This window comes from Stegostoma tigrinum, chromosome 2 (genome assembly GCF_030684315.1).
Source record: "Stegostoma tigrinum isolate sSteTig4 chromosome 2, sSteTig4.hap1, whole genome shotgun sequence".
Taxonomy (NCBI): domain Eukaryota; kingdom Metazoa; phylum Chordata; class Chondrichthyes; order Orectolobiformes; family Stegostomatidae; genus Stegostoma; species Stegostoma tigrinum.
The window spans coordinates 100,486,704-100,510,143 of NC_081355.1; the positions used below are offsets into that span (position 1 = coordinate 100,486,704).

General features: G+C 40.2%; 1 protein-coding gene across 9 annotated transcripts in view; it reads left to right on the forward strand.

Moving 5' to 3' along the window:
- Positions 1-23,440, forward strand: part of tpk1 (thiamin pyrophosphokinase 1) — a 330,085-nt gene that overhangs the window by 74,450 nt on the left and 232,195 nt on the right. For 7 of the 9 annotated variants that reach the window (XM_048554379.2, XM_048554344.2, XM_048554361.2 and 4 more), the window contains 2 exons: positions 10,855-10,929; positions 22,289-22,358. In XM_048554379.2, coding sequence (XP_048410336.1) covers positions 10,855-10,929; positions 22,289-22,358 — 145 coding nt within the window. Of the gene's footprint in view, positions 1-6,688; positions 6,985-8,296; positions 8,466-10,854; positions 10,930-22,288; positions 22,359-23,440 lie in introns of those variants that run through there. The other 2 variants (XM_048554406.2, XM_048554415.2) reach the window with 2 other exon arrangements.

Genomic DNA, 23,440 nt, shown 5'->3' on the forward strand with positions numbered 1-23,440 from the left:
AATGCTTTCACTATGTGAATGACCGGAGAGGTAAATTTAATTATTATTATCCCCGTGGATAATTACTGTTCCTGTGTACATAAGAACATAAGAACTAGGAGCAGGAGTAGGCTGTTCGGCTCTTCGAGTCTGCTCTGCCATTCAATAGGATCATGGCTGATCTTTTCTTGGACTCAGATCCACTTATCTGCATTCTCACTGTATCCCTTAATTCCTTTATTTTTAAAAAAAATCTACCTTAGCTTTAAAAACGTTTGCTGAAGTAGCGTCAACAACTTCACTGCATAAGGAATTCCATAGGTTCACAACCCTCTGAGTGAAGAAGTTTCTTCCCAATTCAGTCCTAAATCTGCTCCCTCTAATCTTGAGGCTATGCCCTCTTGTCCTAGCTTCACCTACCAGTGGAAACATTCTCTCTACTTCTATCTTATCTATTCCCTTCATAATTTTATATGTTTCTGTAAGACCCCGCCCCCCCCAATCTTCTGAAAGAAATCAAATAATTGAATCCCTATAGTGTGGAAACTGGCCTTCTGACCCAACAAGTCAACACCAATCCACAGAGTATTCGCCCTCACCCTCCTCCCAAAAAAACCTACACATCCTGAACATTATGGGCAATTTGGCGCAAGGGGAATGTGCAAACTCCACACAGTCACCTGAAGGTGGAATGCTAACCACTGATCCATTATGCTGCCAAAAATAATAGTGTATTATGGCAATTATTTATGTTGCCATAAGTAGCTTAAAACAACAAAAGGAAATCTATTCTTCCAGTGCCAGTTATTCTAAAATGAAGAGATGTGATAATAATATGAATTTAATGGTACAAGAAAGCGCTTGTGTTGCCCATTTGTCCCTGGGGTTTATATTACCATTCACTAGATCAAAGCTGATCTTCTACCTTAGTCACACCATCTTACACTATTCCCGAATATTATTATTCTCTTCATGATGAAAAATCTAGCAATCTCTGACTGGATTATCCTGAGTAGGCATCTGGTCAAAGAATTTCTCCTCATTCTCACTCTGAATTACAGTAACTATGACTTAAAACTCCAGACTCTTCAGCCAGTGAAATATCCTCCCAGTCTCTGCCATATCAAGACCTTCAAAGCTTTATATATTTTGTAAGTTTAAATGAAGTTGCCTCTTATTCTTGAAAATTCTAGGGCACATAAGATTTAACTACCAAATCTCTCCTCAAGTGAACATTTCCTCATCTTAGCATCTGGTGAACCGGTATTGTTTTCCCTGCAAGACAGCTATATCCTTAGTGAGGTAACGTGACTAAAAATGTGCGTGGTACTGTATCCGTATGGTTTCGGCCAGACCTAACTGTTTATTTACTGTTATACTCTAATTCCTTTTTAATAAATGCATGTTACCTTTCTGTGGTGTACATACAAGGATACCTTGATAACTCTGAATACCAGTATGTCTCAAAATCTAATTTTAAAAATATTCTGCTCTTTCTCCTGATCAATGTAGATAGCTCCATATTTTTCCAGATTATATTTCTTCTTCATGTCTTGACAAACTCTCTCAACATGACAAATTCTTTTGCAGCTTTGTTGTCTTTCACTCAGAGGCACAAACCCTAACCTTTTATTATCAACAAATTGGATACTTCACGCATTATTCGTTTATCTCGGGCTTGACATGTAGATTGTAAATTGCTGAGATGCTTGTGGTATCGTACTAGTTACATGAAAAATGACCCTGTTACCCTCTGTGTAATTGGCCTGAATGCCAAACCGCGTCATGCAATGTGCTGCCGGACGACTTTCTTGCTAGGGTCTGTTTGCACATATGTGGTGATTGTGGACAGTCTGTTAGACTGTCTGTCTGGTGTGACACATGTTCCTGCTATTAAAAAAAGAGCCTCCCGTGATCATTGACACACGCAAACTATTACATTCCCCCAGGCCTTTTATTTGGAGGTTTTCAGGGTTTACAGTGATTTTCAAGTTTTACAGAGTTTGTTCTATCTTGGAGATCAAATTACAGATTAAGTTTGATCAGAGTAAATGTTTTTCATTCACCCTGAAGATGTGTGTGTCACTGGCTCGGCCATCATTTATTGCCAATTCCTAACTGCCCATGAGAAGGTAATGGTGAGCAGCCTTCTCAAACCTCTGCAGTCTATTTGGTGTGGAGTATACCAACAGCGCTGTTAGGGTGGGAGCTCCAGGATTTGGACTACCGATAGTGAAATGGTTATCTGGGCAACACATTGTTCCCAGTCGCTGCTTTTTCACTATCAATCAGTGTTTGTGTGTGTGCATTGTTGCTGCACCATCTAGTAGTTGTGTTCACAATAAATACAGCCTTTAATCCTAATTAATTAATTAATCTCTGTTTTCTGTTTATTAATCAATCCAAATGCATATTTTACAAATTGGCCAGTGCATTGTCTATATGAGTTAGGACATCATGTTACGGTTGTACAGGATATTAGCTAGGCCACTTTTAGAATACTACATTAATTCCAGACTCCCTGCTATAGGAAGGATGTTGTTAACTTGAAAGGATTCAGGAAAGATTTACAAAGATGTTGTGGGCATCGGAGGTTTTGAGTTAGGGGGAGAGACTAAATTGGCTGGGTCTTTTTCCCTGGAATATCAGAGGATGAGGAGTGACCTTATAGAGATTTATAAAATCATGAGGGTCGAGGATAAAGTGAATAGCCAAGATCTGTTCACCAGGGTAGGGGAGACCAAAGCTAGAGGGCAGAGGTTTAAGGTGAGAGGAGAAAGATTTGAAAGGGATCTGAGAGGCAACTTTTTCATTTAGAGGGTGATGTGTGTATGGAACAAGCTACAACAGGAAGTAATAGGGGTGGGTGCTGCTACAGCATTGAAAAATCATCTGGATGGGTGTATACATAGGAAGAATTTAGAGGGATATGGGCCAAATTCTGGCAAATGGGACCAAATCAGTACAGGATTGGCGTGGACAAGTTGGACCGCAATGTCTGTTTCCATGCCTCCTTAACTCTTTGATCCTGTGAGCCCTAATTTTATATAATGATCTCTTGTGTGGCATCTTTTCAATATCCAATTGCACTTCTTTCACTGGTTTTCCCCTTATCTACCCTGATAATGAGTTGTTTATTAATTGTGAAGCATAGTTTACATTTCGTAAATCAATGTTGATTGTACTTAATCATCTAATTTTTTCAGTGTCAGGTTTGGAACATTGTTTTTGTTGGTTTTCATTGCGTCTTTGTAAGACCATAAGACCACTAGATATAGGAGAAGATTCTGCTCTGCTTGATCATGGCTTATATGTTTCTCAACACCATTCTTCAACTTACCCTGCAATTCTTGATACCCTTACTAATCACGAATATTGTATTTGAAGGGGTGGAACCTTTTTTTAAAATTTAGAATCGTGCTGGGAGAGAAGCTGTAAGCTTTATGTGAAAGAAATGAATTTTAGACAACTAGTAAATGTGAGTGTTTATGTTTCAATGTGAACAGCATGCTGTTAAGTGGCAGTTATGTCCCACAAGTAAGAATTAATAGATGGTTCGTTGTGAATCGCCAATTAACACCATTAAGTTAATTAGCAACATAGAAATGTGAATTCTCATCTATATCCATGGTAAATCCTTCTGCAGCTCTTGCCTTGATTGGCATCAGTGTTGTTTGAGCTGTTTTGTTTTCGTCTTGCAGCCCTTTCTCATACAGAGTGATTAGTGCAAATGAAAGATGGCTATCAAAATCGCAACAGACGCCCCAATACCTGAGTGAATAGATGGCTGATGTCAGTACGCTCCATGTGAGAGACAGAATGCCTCTGAGCTCAATTTACACCTAGTGGGTAAGGGTAATTTTTCAGGGGGAGATGGAGTTGGGGAGTGGGTGGGAGGGAATGTGCGCATGTGTGGATATCCTGAAAATATTGAAGACCTTCCTCTGCCCAGCTGTCTAGAAGGCAGCTGCATCTTGCTTGGCAGTGTTGTAGCACATCTAGGTAGTGTTTCTATACTTGCCCCATCGAGACCTGCTGGTCTTACAAAACAAAGCCTTCCTCACATTGCATATTTTTGTACGAAACAATTAAAAAAGCTGTCCTTTCCTGACTAGCCGAAGCAGTTCAATTTTATGATCAGACCACAGATATCTGAGATCGAAGCAGCAGAATAATATCCATATGACAAAGCAGATATTAGATGTGGTCAAGTTTCTGCTACTTATATATGTTTAATGTGTTGCTGTGCAGCCTTCAGTAACTAAAGTGCAACTGTTTCTGTTGTTTTCCAAGTCCATTCTCTGAACTAATCTTGCCTATGACACCTATCTCCTGCTGCCTTGCCCCTATTTCTATGAAACTGCTGATCATACAACACATAGGGGAGGTGATGGCCTAGTGGCATTATCACTGAGCTGTTAATGCAGAGATCCAGGTAGCATTGTGAGGACCGAGGTTCAAATTCTGCCATGGCAGCTAGTGGAATTTGAACTCAACAAACATATCTGGAATTAAGAATCTAATGATGACCATGAATCCATTGTCGATTATAGGAAAAATCCATCTGGTCCACTGATGCCCTTTAGGGAAGGAAACTGCCAGCCTTGCTTGGCCTGGCCTACATGTGACTCCACATCCACAGCAATGTGGTTGACTCAAACTGCCCTCTGGGCGATTTGGGATGGGCAGCAAATGCTGCCTGGCCAGCGATGCCCTCATGCCGTTAATTAATAAAGAATAAAGGAATGCCTTCCTGGTCCTTCTTTTCATAACCTGTAATTGTCAATTTTTTCTCAAAACCTTGCACTCTTGAGTTAGGTATAATTCGTCAATCACCTGAAATAATGCTGGGAGTGATGGATTTGCCTCCATGCTTCACTTGTTCTTTGGAGCTGCTCCTTCATCCATTTGTCCTTCTGCCTGCTGCTTCAGTCTGTGCTCATTGCTGTATGGTCTCTGAGTTTGCTTTCCAACCTACTCCTCTTCCCATGATGTCTTTGACATCCTGGTGAATCTTGAAAAGTTTCATTTTTACCTTCTTGCCAGTAAGATTCACCAGTCATTCCATTTGATGCTCGAGATAGTTTTTTGTTCTTTTTACCGTGTGCATGGCGTCCAGGTACCTTTTAATTTTTCAAGTACTGCTTCTAGACTCCAAGGTCCTTCTTTTAAGCTCTTTATTAACAACGTAATACAATGCAATACATTACAATACAGCATAGGAACAGGCTGTTCGGCTCACCAAACCGCCTTGTACCTAAGAAGATATTCCGTAATATTCTCTTTGACTCCGGAAGCCATCTAATCTCATAACAATGTTATCATCATTATATGCTATCAACTCTATATATTCTGTTGATGTCCCGTTATTGTACAAAAGAAAAATACATATTGTTTCAGTTGCCTGTTTAAACTGAGTTCTGCTGTTGGTCCGTAAGATGTCTCATTACACCTGGCCCTGTAAAAAGAAATGTATAAGAAGTTGGAATTGTCGACTGTATATTCTGTTACACTTTGTGCATGTCAGGTATGCATAATGAATATGTGACAGTCATCTTTACTAAAGAATTTATGTTTAATAATCAACTCTGTCCCCACATTCCTTGCTTCATGATTCTGCAGTTTAAGCATTTAAAAGATTGAGGGAACAGTACACTCCTGTAGTCTATCCATTCTGTACTTGGTTGGCTGCCAGGAACACCTCAGCAAAGACTTTGAACTCAATTGTTCTCTTGCTTTACAGATATTATGTGAAGCATATTTGAAGGCTTTACACAATGTTTTGGGAACTCTGTTCAGGATAGCTTTCAGGCATTCTATGACTCAACGTCTTGTGTGAAAAGCATTGTCAAGCCATTATTTACATTCTTCTTAAGTAATAATGTAGGTGCTAAATTTTAACCCATTACAGATAGAATTTAAGATGCAGGAAAATGTGTAATATTTTTCATCTCAAACTTTTCTGCAGTATCACTCAATTTTGCCTATACTGCTCCATTTCTGAGCATGGTTTTACTGTCATCAGGGTTTTACTGTCATCAGGTTTTTACATCTTCCTGGAATCATTATTGCCATCAGCAACTACAGGGTTTTATAAGTCAACTTGACATGGTTAATGTACAATATGTAATGTACACACAGATGTGAAAGTCATTTGTTAGAGCTTGGATTTCAAACAAGTGGCTTAAGTGTCTTGGTTACTTCTTGTGAAGGGTTTGAAAAATAGCTATGTGAGGGAGCAGGGAGCCCCTGGCATGTTAAAAGAACATGATTTCTTTGTTCTGGTCTTATAACTGTGAATATAAACATTTGAGGACTGATAGTTTGTTTTTGGTTTTGGATAGTCAAGGATTGACTTTGGTTTAAGAAACCCAAAGATAGGAAATTTTTTGAAAAGTCTTAGTGGACACTTGACTCGGATAAGAAACACAACATTTTTTTTCTTAGAGAGGAGTACGGAGTAGTTCATAGTTACTCTCCTCAGGCAACTTAGCCTTAATTTGAGTAACTTCCAGAGAAGGAGTGGGTGGTTGGAAACCTGCAAATTATTAATCGAGGGAGTGTAAGGTTTTAGTTTTGAGTATTCATGGAAAAAGACTTCACAGTTCACAAGAAAGAACTGAAACGAATCAGTTGAGTTGAACTCTGTGGATTTGACGCTGTCAAGTGATGATGTTGGGGGTGTGGGAATAGATTAACATTTTGATTTGCTGAGTGCTTTAAGGCTTTTCTGAACTATTTTCTATATTGATTTCTTTTTATCCTTGTTTGAAATAAATTTTAGAGAAAATCTGCAGGCATTTGTGCCTGTGTTTCAGTGAACAACCATCGCATTGAAAGAAAGAAACAAAGTCAATATGATCAATCAAGCCAACTTTCATTCTGGAATCTAACTTGTCCAGTTGTAGCATTGGCTGGCCGCAGAACAAGTGGAGGCTTTTGCCAGGATTTGAGTTAATTGAATTTAAGAGTGGTCTCTGTCTATTTAGATGAAACAGATATGTGGTGAGTGCTGAACATAACACAGTGATGAAGTTAATTGTACAGATCTGATTTGATTTTTAAATTGGCCTTGAATGTTGCTAAGAATTCTCTGTTATAGAACATAGAAAAGTGGATTGTTTGAAATCTTTGACTAACGTTATATTTAGTGTGTTAGCAGATGAATTGAAGATAGTGGTAAAAACAGGGCCTTATAAGGAGAAAGTGCTGAAAGTAATAATCCAATTTTTAGAATTACAGGGTGTAAGACCTGTAATTGAGATATCGCACCTGGAATTAATTTAGCCTCACTTTGATGTAGAGAGAGAAAGAGAAATGAGAAAGGAACACGAGTTCAGAGAAAACTATGAAGAGAAAGAGAAATGAAGAGATCTGATTTGTAAGAAAAGGGAAATAGGAAATGGCAGGGAGAAAAAGGCCATGGAAGTAGAGGGAAATGTAAAGAAGAAAGATTTGGAAATGGAAATGGAAGGGAGACAACATCAGGTATTTAAACTCGAGAGTTAAGGAGGTTAAACAGCAGGAATTGTCCAGAGGAATTTTATAATAAAGTAGTATAATAAAGTTTATAATAAATAAATAAATGAGTTATGAAATGTCTTCTCAGGTGTCTTCCATTGCTTTTCTGAAGTGGAATTCTTTGACCCACTGCTCTGTGGGGAAGCTGGGATGTGCTTTTCTGTTGTACAGGACCCACATGATGGAGGACATATACATCTTGCCTTCCTTTGACCCCTTTTGTCTGTCTCTGCTGACTTGCTTTCTGCTGCTTAGCACATTATTTTTCAGCAATAAGGCCCAAACTCTTATTTCAACTGAGTCAATTTCTCCCAATAGAAATATTTCACTTGTTCAAGACTTATCTCTCCAATTTTGAAAATAAGATTTGAAGACTTTTCATCCAGTAACCTAGTGGACGCTGAATTTAATGCAAAGGACTCCTTTAAATATTACTGTCTACTTCCAACAAGAATCACTGGGCAGAGTTAAGAATCATTAAACCTGGCACTTGCACAAATTAATTTGGGAAAAGAACTTTTAGCAGTCAGATGATTCTGCATGACTATATCAGCTCCCTTTGAGCTGAGAGGGCCTGAGATGAAACAGTAGTAAGTGATTTGTGACAGACCTAGTGTTGGTTTTGTGTCTTGTCGATAAGGACTCATATCAAATGAGAACAACACAAATTCAGAGACAGAAAACCTTGGGCAAAATCAATTTAGATGAGGTCGACAGTCATTTTACAATGCAGGTCATGTTTGCATGCAACGTGGGTGACATCAGACATCAAAACTACCATAGAAAGGTGTAGTTGAAACTGACCCTGGTGTTGTTGCTCAATGCTGTCAGCTTCTGTGCTGACAACTATGAAACATAAGTGAAGAACTACTGAGTGAAGGGAACTTTAAAAGCTGCAGGCATTTCAGTTCAGTTCACAGTATGTGGCAACATATCAAGCTTTCAGGTCTTTGAATGTTTAAAAGGTGACACTGTTCTTTTTATATGAAAGTTTGTCTTTTAAAAAGGAGTGGCTGTGATTGTTTGTTCTTATTGTTAATGCTTTCCACTGTTGTGTTCAGAGCTAAAAGCTGCTTATCACTTTGTAGACTTTGTTACAATGTATTAAGCACTTATGATCTTTATTCTTTGGCATGTCAATGTGATTTTAAATTTAATTGCTTTTGCTGTGTAAAATTGGTTATGCTACCAGATTTAAAGTTTGGATGGGGGGAGGTTATTGATATTAATGATGTTCAATTAATTTAGAAGAGGAAAGAGAGGGAATTGAACATGATTTAAAAGTGTAGGAGAAAGAAGCGAAAATGAGCATTTTAAGGGATTGAATTTTGTAAATTGAGTGTTCTTAGACTCGTGACTAGAAATATCACTTAAAAATTTGGTGTGTGCATGTGAGGATTCAATATACGTAAGTTGCATGGAAGCAAACATTTAGATGCTAAAGTGTGCACCTCAAATTTGGAAAACCTTTGAAATACATTTTAATTGAAAGTATTACTGGAAAGAACTTGTACTTCTAAGTGGCGTTTTGGAAAGAAATCTTATTCGTAAATTTGACATTTTGGAAGATTTTCTTACAGCATAAGGATGGGACATGCTTCCTGATAGAATCAATTTGCCTCTGATACAAAATCACAGGACTGACTGTACACAAAAGTGTTTGTATCAGCAGGTCTGCTCCATTTCATACACAGGCACCTGAGCTGGATGTGCTCAGATAAAAGCTTTCAGGTTAATGTTCTTGATCTTGCTGTTGATTACAGTCTGTTTCTTGGGTAATCAAATTTTATAAGATCCTTTAACTACTGTAATCGTATCTAGTTCTGATGAAGGGTAACTAGACTCGAAACATTAACTCTTCTTTTTTTCTTGGCCGAATGCAACCAAACTTGCTGAATTTCTCCAGCAAGTTCAGTTTTTGTATGTTTCAGCATCCGTAGTTAATTGTTTTATTATTCCCCTAACATATTTGCTTCACTTATTGATTAACAATGTAATGTTCCATTGAGCTTGAATGTAATGTGTAAACGCTCAAAACAACAAAAAAATTACAGCACAGAAGGAGGCCATTCAGCTTATCATGTCTCTTTGCCAGCTGAGTAAGTTAGTTACTCATTCTAATCCAACTTTCTAGAACTTTATAGGGACATAGAGTCAGAGTTATATATCACAGAAACAGACCCTTCAGTCCAACTCATCCATGCCGACCAGGCATCCCAATCTGATCTAGTCCCATTTGCCAGCATTTGGCCCATATGTCTCTTAAACACTTCCTATTCATGGACCCATCCGGATGCCTTCTAAATGTTGCGATTATGCCAGTCTCCAGCATTGCCTCTGGCAGCTCATTCCGTACATGCACCATTCTCTGAAAAAGTTACCCCTTCGGTCCCCTTTAAAACTTTCCCCCCCTCTCACCTTAAATTGTGTCCCCTAGTTTTGGACTTGAGGCACCATCACCATCTGTTCTCCTCACTCTTTCTCCCCCCTCTGTCTACAATATAAAAGCCAGTATTTTCCAGAACCTTTCAGTTCTGAATAAGAGACATTAACTGTTTCGCTCTCCACACAAGTTTCCTGACCTGATGACTTCCTCCAGTGTGCACTGGATAGACTACTAGTCTGTGGCCTTGCAGGTTACAGTGCTTCAGATGCAAATCCAGAATCCTTTTCAATGAATTAAGGGTTTGTACCTCAACTACAAACTGGGCAATGTATTCCACCCCCCCCCACCACCTTCTGGGTGAAGAGGTTTTACTTCAGGCCCCATCGCATCTTTTTACTGATCACCTTAAAATTATGTCTCCTGGTTACTGCACTCTCAGCTGGGGGAAACAAATCTTCCCAAAATGCTCTATCCTACTCCTTCATTATTTTGTACACCTCAATTAAGTCATTCCTCAGCTTCCCCCTTTCGAAGGAACACAAGCAAGCCTATCCAGTCTTCCTTCATAGCTGCAGTTTTCCAGCTCTTGCAAGGCATTTGTAAATCACCATTATGCTGTCTTTAATGCAATTATATCTTTTCTGTAATGCTGATGTTCTCAGTCTTCCTCACCTTTTAAAACCAAGTTTATAGGAACAAATACCATGCACATGAATTGTGCATGGATTTGAACTTTGCTACTGGATTTAAAGTTTGAATATGGGGAGGTTATTGATATTAATGATGCTCAATTAATTTAGAAGAGGAAAGAGATGGAATTGCAACATGATTTAAAAGTGTAGGAAGAAGAAGCAAAACAACAGTAAGCACCATCTTGGAAAAAATAACACTTGTAAGATGGTGGACAAATAATTTGCTGTAGTATGACTACACACTTTCCTTGTTAATCTTACTGTTTTTCATTTCAGGGAAACTGAAATATTGTCTGTTAATTCTCAATCAACCTATGGATGGTGATCAATTTCAACACCTGTGGAGTAAAGGTACACTTCAGAGAAATGTTTTCTGTAACTCACTAATGAACCAGTCCTTGGTTTGCTACTGCAATGTTAATGTTTAATACCACACCACCCCTGTGTAGTAGTTAAGGTTCAGAAGCTTTGTGTCTCGCCTAGTTTACACTGCAGGGTAATTATTAGCCAGAGGTAGTTATTTAACTTAAAAAATAATTAAAAATATAAAAATAACTATATTTCACCACCTTTAAGTCTAAAGAGGGGTCTTCCCAGCGTTGAAATGTTAACTCTCTTTCTCTTCCAACAGATGCTATCAGACCAGCTGAGCTTCTCAGGCATTTTCTATAGTTATTTTATTTTCTGTCTTAAGAGAGAATTGGAAGCCTGTGTCTGCTGCAGTTGATCATTGTTTCTGTTCACTTATTCATCAACTGTTTTAAGAAATTTTTTTTACAGTTATTAGTGTAAGTTATAAATTAGTTAGGTATTATGCATTCATCTGCTTTCAAAAGAGAAGAAAAATGATGTAAATTCATATGCTATAACTTGAATCTGAAGTAGTCAAGGCAGAATGTCTAACTGATGGGACTTGTCACAAGTTTTCTCGGTGATGGTGTAGGAAAGGTAAATTTAGGTCACTGGCGATTGACGGATTACCCGAATACAAAAAATATAGCTGGCGATTCAGAGAGTCATTGTATGGTTACAGCTAAAAGGAGCCAATTTGGCCTCCCGTCATGTTTGCGCTGGTTTTCCGAAGGGGCGCTTTGTCTCAAGATACACGCAACCTTCTTTCCATGGCACTGCACATTCTTCCTTTTCAATAACAAATCTAGTTCCCTCTTGATTGAAATGGCTTAATCAGATTTTCTGTCAATGTGCTCCAGATTCCAACCACACATCATGTAAGGTCATTTTCCTTGCATCTGCATTATTACTTTTGCCAATTGCTTTAAATCTCTGCCTTTCTTTTCTCCGAGGAAAACAAGCCTAACTTCTCTAATATGTCCAGTTTAACTGAAGTTCCTCATCCCTGCAACTATTTTTGTGAATCACTTTTGCATCCACTTCAAACATTCACATCTTTCCTCAAGTGCAGTGTCCAGTATTGGATGTAATACTCCATCAGAGGCCAAACAACTGTTCTATGCAAATGTAATGTAGATTTTTGTACTGGAATTGAAAGACAAGAGAAGCTGGAGCCTGATGGAGATGGTTTATTCCTCAAGGTTAAGAAATAACAGATGCAGAGGATATAGCTGAAAATGTGGCAATTCTGGAAATTTCTAAATTAATGAAGTAGGCTCTGGACTTTGCCTGGAAAAATCAATAAAAAAACAAATGGGAGTGAGGTGTTTGAAGTTGTGCACTGGAAGAAAAAGAATAAAGAGAAATGACTTGTTTCAGCAAGACATAAAATTACCAAATTCTTTATGTTAAAAGTTCTCACAAGACACCTTGCTTTTTCTCTTTATTCAGTGAGTTGCTATATTGGAACACTTTTAAAATGGGCAATATTGCAATATTTATCCATTGCAAAAATGGAGAAAACTCAAGTTAAAAAAAAATGCAACTTGAATCTGAAGTAGTCAAGGCAGAATGTCTAACTAATGGGACTTGTCACAAGTTATCTCGATATGGACATCATATGGAGAATGAAACCCCTGCATTTACTGTGAATAATATTAGTCATTAATCAAAATTCTTTTAGAAAATGAGAACAGCTTCATTCAGATCCTCATTAGTATCAATTTGTCAACTTGCTCCACTCTGACTGATAACATTTTTAGAATTTAGATTGTAAGTGAATCCAATCCAAAAGAGAGTTCTTAAAAATGGGATAAAACAACATATTAATTGGCATAAGATAACAAAGTGTTAAGCTGGATGAACACAGCAGGCCAAGCAACATCTCAGGAGCACAAAAGCTGACGTTTCGGGCCTAGACCCTTCATCAGAGAGGGCGATGGGGAGAGGGAACTGGAATAAATAGGGAGAGGGGGAGGTGGACTGTAGCTTTGTTATGTCTTTCCTTGTTTTGTGACCAGGTTATATATAGATGAACAGCTAAATCCCTCTGGACATTGATGTTCAATAGTTTTTCATCATTTAAGAAATTCTGTTTTATTACTTATTTTCTCCCTACCAGAATGAATAAACTGTGTTTGCCCACATTAAGCCACTTTCTTGACTACTCGCTTAAGTTGTCTATATTTCTTTTGAGTAATTTTGTGTACTTCTCCCACTTTAGTATTTGTTTCACCAGCTGACTTGAAGACATTGCACTCAATCCCCCTCTTAGTTGTTAATATAAATTGTAAATTTGTCAGAGACTAGAAAGTGAATAATATTGAACCCATGTACCAAAAAAAAATTACATGGATAATTACAAGCTACTTTGTTTAACACTTGGAAATTGGTTGGGACATTTTTAAAGAAGAGTTGAAATGATTAAGTACTTTGAAGAGAAAATCATTAGAAACAGTTGTCAAAGATTGCAGAATGGACGATCATGCTTGACAATACAAATGACAAGTGTTCGTGCTTTTTTATTCTCCTAAATTCAGAAACCATAAAACACTTAGTGTACTTTTGCTAATCCATATGTTTTGATCTTCCTAACCATTTCATCTACTGTTTGAGTGTTGCTCAAAACTATCATAAACAGCTGACATGGAGATTTTAATGAATCTTCCTCATTTTCTAACGCTCTTTAAGAAAACAAAACAATGGCAATTTTTTTCATTAATTGGATTGCACATCTGGAGTCATTTCATCCAAATATTTCACCAGCATTGTTTGATTTTTTTTAACATCCAGACACCATACAGCACAATTAATCATTTTCTTTGCATTGAACCTTTTGATTGACAAATTAAAAAGTGTCTCTCCAATAATTAAGTCACTTAATTTAGTGAAGTGTGTGATGTGGCTTAATGTCAATGATCCCCATTAATAGACCAAAGTGCAGAAAAATGACAAACAGTATTCATCAAAAATAATGTGAAGTGACTACAGATATCTTGTGACTTTATGATACCCTTTGTGATATCCTAAGCCAGCTATAGACAGAACAAACAGCTATCTTGTTAAATATGAAACTTTTGGGCTGTGAGAGATCAGAATTATATAATTGCATGAAGTAAATTGCACAGCAATTATCTGTCATTGAGCAATGAATTCACTACAGCTGTATCCCCTTTCAGCCTGTCAGTTAAGTATTGACAGTAATTCCAAAGCAACAATAAGAAGATGCTGTGCCATTGGAAGTCAGTCACAGTGAGCTGTTTTGTAAATGGGAGAGAAAGAAAAGCTGAGCTTTTTTTTAAAGGGGTCACAGCGCTTAGATGAAGGCTTTGGTATATTGCCCCTTTAGAATGGGTGTATGTAAAACATTAGAAGCTTGAAAAAAATCATTTATATATACCTGTAGGTATGTAAGAATGTAACAAGACTTTGCCATTTAAGTATTGCCTTAGTTCCTTGCACAGAACTTGTACAATATTGGGCTCAACCCATTTTAGTTAATTTCTATTGGAAGGTAAAATTATCACATTTATTTATTTGTGGTACTAAGATAGCAAGCAAAATTCAGAATTTCAGTTTAACAATGTGTTTGTGCTATTCAGCTTTGGCCAAATAACATTTAGAAGTGCCCAGCAATGGGGTTTTCTTAGAAGTATTTAATTAGATCTGTAAGGCTAAGTTGAGTAAATTTAAATGCCATTTCTATCAGCTGGTTTTCTTGCCTTCACAGGAGGTAATCAACACAATGCTTACTTTGTTGGAATTCAGATCCAATAGTAAACTACTCAGTTGGGAAACAAATTGCCCTGATCTATGGTCTTGTTGAAAATTTCTAGTTCTGTTATTGCACTTTAAGTAACTTACATCTATATCCACATCGCCTTTTTTTTTGTTGCTTTCTCCATGCCATTTTTCTCTTAATAATTATACTTCCTTGCTTTCTTTCATGAAGGTACTGATTACTTGGTGTGGAATGTTCCATAGTGGTGGTTATCTTCTGATACTGAAGTCCAAATGGTGGTTGTTTATTAGCATTGTCAAGATATTTGCCATGTGGATTAAGTCTGACCAAGTCCAAACTAGTTTCTCTTTCAGCCTTATATTTGGCACATAAAGGGGATTTGTTATCATGTGTTTGGAAGACTGCAGCATTTCAGTCGTTTTTTTTAGACCAGTTCTCAATTAAATGACTGTGCAATCAATATACCACCACTCGTATATCTGTCCTCATCTAACGGGTTCAAAGTGCATTCTTTAGATGTTATTCATATGTTTACACCTCAGATGTATGCATCTTCAATAAATATAATAATCTTAAATCAGGTTGGAGAAAATGGTGAAGATTCCTGCAATTTTTGTCTGTAGTTAGGATTGCGAGATGATGTTTGTGATTATTAATCTTTCAGGATTCTGTAACACATTTTATTTCAGCAGAATCCATTTAAAATATACAGCATCTGCAAAAGAGAAAGCGGGGGGATAAAAGCCAAGTTTCAAGCAGTTATTCTTGTGGAAGTCGTGTGATTAATGAAAGAGATAATGGGAACTGCAGATGCTGGAGAATTCCAAGATAATAAAATGTGAGGCTGGATGGACACAGCAGGCCAAACAGCATCTCAGGAGCACAAAAGCTGACGTTTCGGGCCTAGACCCTTCATCAGAGAGGGGGATGGGGAGAGGGAACTGGAATAAATAGGGAGAGAGGGGGAGGCGGACCGAAGATGGAGAGTAAAGAAGATAGGTGGAGAGAGTGTAGGTGGGGAGGTAGGGAGGGGATAGGTCAGTCCAGGGAAGACGGACAGGTCAAGGAGGTGGGATGAGGTTAGTAGGTAGCTGGGGGTGCAGCTTGGGGTGGGAGGAAGGGATGGGTGAGAGGAAGAACCGGTTAGGGAGGCAGAGACAGGTTGGGCTGGTTTTGGGATGCAGTGGGTGGGGGGGAAGAGCTGGGCTGGTTGTGTGGTGCAGTGGGGGGAGGGGACGAACTGGGCTGGTTTAGGGATGCAGTAGGAGAAGGGGAGATTTTGAAACTGGTGAAGTCCACATTGATACCATATGGCTGCAGGGTTCCCAGGCGGAATATGAGTTGCTGTTCCTGCAACCTTCGGGTGGCATCATTGTGGCACTGCAGGAGGCCCATGATGGACCTCATCACCACAGGGGACCTCCCACCCACAGCCTCCAACCTCATTGTTCCCCAACCCCGCACGGCCCGTTTCTATCTTCTTCCCAAAATCCACAAACCTGCCTGCCCTGGTCGACCCATCGTCTCAGCCTGCTCCTGCCCCACCGAACTCATCTCCACCTATCTGGACTCCATTTTCTCCCCTTTGGTCCAGGAACTCCCCACCTACGTCCGTGACACCACCCACGCCCTCCACCTCCTCCAGGACTTCCAATTCCCTGGCCCCCAACACCTCATATTCACCATGGACGTCCAGTCCCTGTACACCTGCATTCCGCATGGAGATGGCCTCAAGGCCCTCCGCTTCTTCCTGTCCCGCAGGCCCGACCAGTCCCCCTCCACCGACACTCTCATCCGCCTAGCTGAACTCGTCCTCACACTCAACAACTTCTCTTTTGACTCCTCCCACTTCCTACAGACTAAGGGGGTGGCCATGGGCACCCGCATGGGCCCCAGCTATGCCTGCCTCTTTGTAGGTTACGTGCAACAGTCCCTCTTCCGCACCTACACAGGCCCCAAACCCCACCTCTTCCTCCGGTACATTGATGACTGTATCGGCGCCGCCTCTTGCTCCCCAGAGGAGCTCGAACAGTTCATCCACTTCACCAACACCTTCCACCCCAACCTTCAGTTCACCTGGGCCATCTCCAGCACATCCCTCACCTTCCTGGACCTCTCAGTCTCCATCTCAGGCAACCAGCTTGTAACTGATGTCCATTTCAAGCCCACCGACTCCCACAGCTACCTGGAATACACCTCCTCGCACCCACCCTCCTGCAAAAATTCCATCCCCTATTCCCAATTCCTCCGCCTCCGCCGCATCTGCTCCCACGATAAGACATTCCACTCCCGCACATCCCAGATGTCCAAGTTCTTCAAGGACCGCAACTTTCCCCCCACAGTGATCGAGAACGCCCTTGACCGCGTCTCCCGTATTTCCCGCAACACATCCCTCACACCCCACCCCCGCCACAACCGCCCCAAGAGGATCCCCCTCGTTCTCACACACCACCCTACCAACCTCCGGATACAACGCATTATCCTCCGACACTTCCGCCATTTACAATCCGACCCCACCACCCAAGACATTTTTCCATCCCCTCCCCTGTCTGCTTTCCGGAGAGACCACTCTCTCCGTGACTCCCTTGTTCGCTCCACACTGCCCTCCAACCCCACCACACCCGGCACCTTCCCCTGCAACCGCAGGAAATGCTACACTTGCCCCCACACCTCCTCCCTCACCCCCATCCCAGGCCCCAAGATGACATTCCACATTAAGCAGAGGTTCACCTGCACATCTGCCAATGTGGTATACTGCATCCACTGTACCCGGTGCGGCTTCCTCTACATTGGGGAAACCAAGCGGAGGCTTGGGGACCGCTTTGCAGAACACCTCCGCTCAGTCCGCAACAAACAACTGCACCTCCCAGTCGCAAACCATTTCCACTCCCCCTCCCATTCTCTAGATGACATGTCCATCATGGGCCTCCTGCAGTGCCACAATGATGCCACCCGAAGGTTGCAGGAACAGCAACTCATATTCCGCCTGGGAACCCTGCAGCCATATGGTATCAATGTGGACTTCACCAGTTTCAAAATCTCCCCTTCTCCTACTGCATCCCTAAACCAGCCCAGTTCGTCCCCTCCCCCCACTGCACCACACAACCAGCCCAGCTCTTCCCCCCCACCCACTGCATCCCAAAACCAGTCCAACCTGTCTCTGCCTCCCTAACCGGTTCTTCCTCTCACCCATCCCAAGCCGCACCCCCAGCTACCTACTAACCTCATCCCACCTCCTTGACCTGTCCGTCTTCCCTGGACTGACCTATCCCCTCCCTACCTCCCCACCTACACTCTCTCCACCTATCTTCTTTACTCTCCATCTTCGGTCCGCCTCCCCCTCTCTCCCTATTTATTCCAGTTCCCTCTTCCCATCCCCCTCTCTGATGAAGGGTCTAGGCCCGAAACGTCAGCTTTTGTGCTCCTGAGATGCTGCTTGGCCTGCTGTGTTCATCCAGCCTCACATTTTATTATCTTGATTAATGAAAGCCTTTTTTATAATGGTTTCAGAAAACTAACATTAATAAGAACCTGTCATAATGGGAACTGCAGATGCTGGAAAATCCAAGATAATAAAATGTGAGGCTGGATGAACACAGCAGGCCAAGCAGCATCTCAGGAGCACAAAAGCTGACGTTTCAGGCCTAGACCCTTCATCAGAGAGGGGGATGGGGTGAAGGTTCTGGAATAAATAGGGAGAGAAGGGGAGGTCGACCGAAGATGGAGAGAAAAGAAGATAGGTGGGGGATAGGTCAGTCCAAGGAAGACTGACAGGTCAAGGAGGTGGGATGAGGTTAGTAATCTCCTACCTACTAACCTCATCCCACCTCCTTGACCTGTCCGTCTTCCGTGGACTGACCTATCCCCTCCCTATCTCCCCACCTATACTCTCCTCTCCACCTATCTTCTTTTCTCTCCATCTTTGGTCCGCCTCCCCCTCTCTCCCTATTTATTCCAGAACCCTCGTCCCATCCCCCTCTCTGGTGAAGGGTCTAGGCCCCAAACGTCAGCTTTTGTGCTCCTGAGATGCTGCTGGGCCTGCTGTGTTCATCCAGCCTCACATTTTATTATCATTAATAAGAACCTGTACAAGTTGTGGAACTCAGAAGAAAATCAAAATGTTTGAGTTCAAGGCAGGTTTCTTATGCCAGGTGTTGATCGCTGCTTATAATTTGGGAGTTAAACCACAATCACAATAAGGGGCTACACCTGGATGAGAAAAGTGGTAGTGGATGTTAGAGGAAATATTACAGGCCAATAGAATAAAATGCTAACGCCACATTGTACGGCTCTTGCTTGGAGCTCGTCTTTTGTGGTAGAGCCCCGTCCATCTAACCCCCGCTTTTGTGGAATATTGTGTAAAATGTTATGTGTGATCATATTACAAAATGTTTGTGAGTTACAGCTGGTGAAAGAAGAGCTGAGAGGTGATGCACCTGGTCAGTGGAGGAAAATGAGCAAAGGATGAGGCATCAGTTAGAATAAAAATGAAGAACTGCAAGTGCTTGAAACCTGAAACACAAACAGAAAGCTCTGGGGAAGCTTAGCAGATCTTGCAGCATTTTAGAGTGAATAAAAATTAATGTTTCAAGTCCACTGACCTTGTGTCAGAACTGGCGTCTATTAGAACTGTCCCAGCCTGCAAAACAAAATGAGTTTCAAGGAAAGGAGGACAAGTTGTGTGTATGTATGACTGATGCAGTCCATTTGATAGGGACACGCACAAGACTAGTAAGAAGGGAGCACAGATGAGGAGAACTATGTGCAATGTTGCAGATTGGAAGCGAAGCTAGAAGTGGTATTTCTTGTTTCATTTACAGAACACATCTGAGAGGTAGATGAATTGCCGATCAGATCTTCTGAACATGTTCCAGTATTCACTTAGTTCATGTCAAAAATCATGACACCAGGTTACAGTCCAACAGGTTTATTTGAAAACACTACCTTTTCATTGCTCTGCTCCTTCAGGTGTAGTGCAGAAGAAGAGGTATACCGACTCAGAATTTATAAGCAGAAAAGTAACAACCCTAAAAATGGCATGCTAACCACCTTCTTTCAGTCAGAAAGGAGACACAAATTTCTATTGATTAAAATGTGAATCCCAGAATTTTTTTTAGGCCATTGTCTCAAGATAATTAAAGGTTGTATCAGTGCATACAAGACATGACATCTCAGGTCAGACAATGTATTTTGGGTATGAGGCCTTGTTTAGAATCTTTCTGAAGAAAGGTCCCAACTGAAACATCAACTTTCCTGCTTCCCTGACGCTGCCTGGCCTGCTGTTTTCCGCCAGCTTCACACTGTGTCATCTCTGCCAGCATCAGCAGTTATTACCATCTCTGACATTTTTTTTAACGTTTATGTAGTAAATGAATTTTAAAAATGAGCATCATGTGCAAGGCTAAGATTTTTTGTCTGTTAATGGCAATGTCTTGAACTGCTGCATTGCACTTGGTACGGGCAAACACAACACTGTTTAGAAAGGAGTTCCAGGTGTTCGACCCCAAAATAGTGAAGGAATAGAAAGTTCCAACTTGGGAATAATGTGTCTGGAAGGGCTATTCGCAGTAGTTGTGAACCTATGTGCTTGCTGCCTTGTCATTTTAGGTGGGAGTGATCTATGGTTTGGAAAGTGTGGTTGAAGAATTTGATGCGCTGTATCTTGTAGGTGGTACATACTACTTCCAAAGTATCAAGGTGAATGCTTAGGGTGGTAGATAGGATTCCAATCAAGTTGGCTGTCTTTGTCCTTGCATATGTTGAGTCTCTTCAACACTGTTGGAGTTGCACTGATCCAGATAAGTGGAGAGTATTCCACTGCACTGTTGATCTATGTCTTGGTAATAGTAAACAGACTTTAGGAAATCAGATGAACTACTTTAATGTAGAATCCCCAGCCTTTGATCTGCTCTTGTAGACACACTCTAATGTTGGCTCAGTTTAGTTTCTGGCCAGTTGTGACCCTGGGATATTTTAGTGGAGGAATTCAGTAACGGTAATGTCAAAGAACACTGGGGACAGGGTTAGAATTCTTATTATTGGCGATGGTCATTGGCTGGAACTTGTGTGGTGTGAATGTCACTCGGCACTTATTTGGCCAAAACAGAATGTTGTCCAGGTCTTGCTGCGTATAGGCAGGGACGATTTCATTATTTAAGGAGTTGCAGATGGTATTGAAATCATCAGTAAATGTTGTCACTTACAGACATTCACCTCTAGAGCAAGTAGCACTTGATCCCAGGCCTCCTAGATCAGCAGTAGGCACTCCCACTATTCCACAGTAACTCAGTGTTATCATTTAAAAGCTTATGATGGAGGGAAGATCATTGAAGCAGTTCAATGTGGTTGGACCTAAGACAATTAATCTACTGCTATCGGAGCTGTTGTCGCACAGTGGTAGTGTCCTTACCTCTGAGCCAAGAGGCCTTGGTTCAAGTCCCAGCTGCACTGAGGAGTGCAATAACATCTGAACAGGCTGATTTAAAATATTTTAATGTCTTGTTGCTGACAAACCTGGTGTGTGTGTCTATAGGGCTTTCTGTTCCTTTGTGTATGTAATATATGAAGAAGGTGAAAAGCTTGGACATTTCATTCATCGTCCTTTACCAATTTGAGTACATATCCTTGTCCCCACTTAGTGCTTTCTACCTCTGAACCAATTCCCTACCATATCAATAAACTGTCTCCAATTCCATCTGTATTCATTTTTGTTATTTTTGCCTTATCAAATGCCTTCTGGAAGTTCATATAATAAATTACTTTCAGACACTTGCTTATTCATCAGTTTAGCAATTACCTCAAAATTCAAGCAGTTTCATTAAATGTGATTACCATTTACAAATCCACATTGAATCTCTTTGACAAGATTACAGTTGACAAAGCAGTCGGTCACACCATTGTGATTAAACAATCCTGGTAAATTCCCTGCAACAGATGTTAGAATAATAGGCTACACTTTTCCTCCTGTTCTCCTTTAAATATTGAAATACTATTAGCAAATTTCCAATTGAACAGGATAATTTCTCAACAAGAGAGCTTTTCAAGCTGTTGAGTAGGGCATCTAAAAGTACCTCCCCAAATCCTTTTAGTACTCTGTGCTGGAAACGTTTGGATCCTGGATATTTGTTTATCTGTAGCATCAGTATTTTGTCCATTTCAATTTTTATGATTATATTAAAACTTATGTTCCTCGCTGCGATTTTAATTTTTTTGTTCCCTATATCTCTGGTGCTTTAGTTTCTTCCCCTCTTGTGAAGACTAAATTAGAGTAAGTACTTAGTAAGTGAACAAAGTGTGTCCATGATCCACCTAAGTGGTTTACAACTGTGTTTTTCAGATATATCTGCTGAATGAGATGACTAAGTTGTGATAAAATAATGATTACAGTATTTGGTAATATAGTTTGATTATGTCTTCTGCCACATGTTGTCACCAAGTGGGTGAGAGATGACCCATCAACAGTGTTAATAATTTTTGAACAACCATTAATGATTTTGCATGTTCATAATTTCTGACTGAAAGTTGCTGACATTGTGCATAACTTTGTTTTCAGAAGTGGAAAGTAAAGCTGCTTATTTTCAACTTTGTTTTCTTCTTTTTGCCTTGTTTTTTTTCAAGCTGTTTTTCGCGCATGTGCCGATGGTGGTGCAAACCGACTCTATGAGCATACTGAAGGGAGGCAAGAAAGGTACAGTCTAGTAATTCTTCTGTTATCTCTTTTTAATCATCTTCCTTTGAACAATGTTTAATGGCAAGTTGTCCAATATTTCTGAAGGCAAGAAACATTTCTGAGTAAAAGTCTGTCTGTCAGACAGCATAAGAAATAGGAGTAGGAACAGGATTATTATTATGTAACAAAACAGCAGTTTAAAGAATTCAGTATGGGCAAAGGGTTTTCTCTTCAATAACTTGCCACACATATCAGAAACTCAATGACATCTACTTTATAAGAGGTAAAGACAACAGAAACCTGATGAATGTTCATATCTCCAGAGTGTGGAAAAAAAATTGCGCATTCAAGGTAGAAGCAATTTAATAATTGTGTCTGTAATTCTGTTCCTTGATTAACAGCTCAACTTTTTTCCTTCAATGCAGAATTGTTTTCTCTTCAGCTTTGGGTATGTGCCAACATTTGGTAGGATTGAGAGTGGTGTCAGGATGGTGTGACAGTCTGGAAGATATTTTTGGTATGTAGGGAACTAAGCACAAAACAAAAAGTGTAAAATAATGTCAGACAAAAAGGCATGTGTGCTGCTAACTTCTAATGAGGAGAATTTTTAATTTGCGGAGCTTAGACTTAGGGAAAATGACAGTCATGCCAGTTCTAAAGCAAAAACAGTAATTGGTGGTGAAATTCAGCAGGTCTGGCAGTGCCTGTGGGGAGAAAGTAAATTTATCTTCATCAGAACAGTTAACTCTGCTTCCTTCTCACAGATGCTGTCAGGCCTGCTGAGTTTCACCAGCGATTTCTGTTTTTGCTTCAGATTGCTAGAATCCGCAGTTCTTTGTTTTGTTATAATCTTGCCAGTTCCTCCCTCTGAGTGAGAATATGCTGCGAGTACACAGTGGGTCATTCACCATCTTTAAGATTATTTGATTTTTTTTTTAAAAGCTATTTTGGATATACTAAGTACTGACTTCGGTGTATTTCCAGCATTTTCTGTTTTTATTTCAGATTTGTTTACTACGCTTGCCATTGCATTGAGCCAAAAATCAGGAAGAAATATGTAATATTAAAACAGTAAAGAAGAGAATATTTTTTAGAATAGA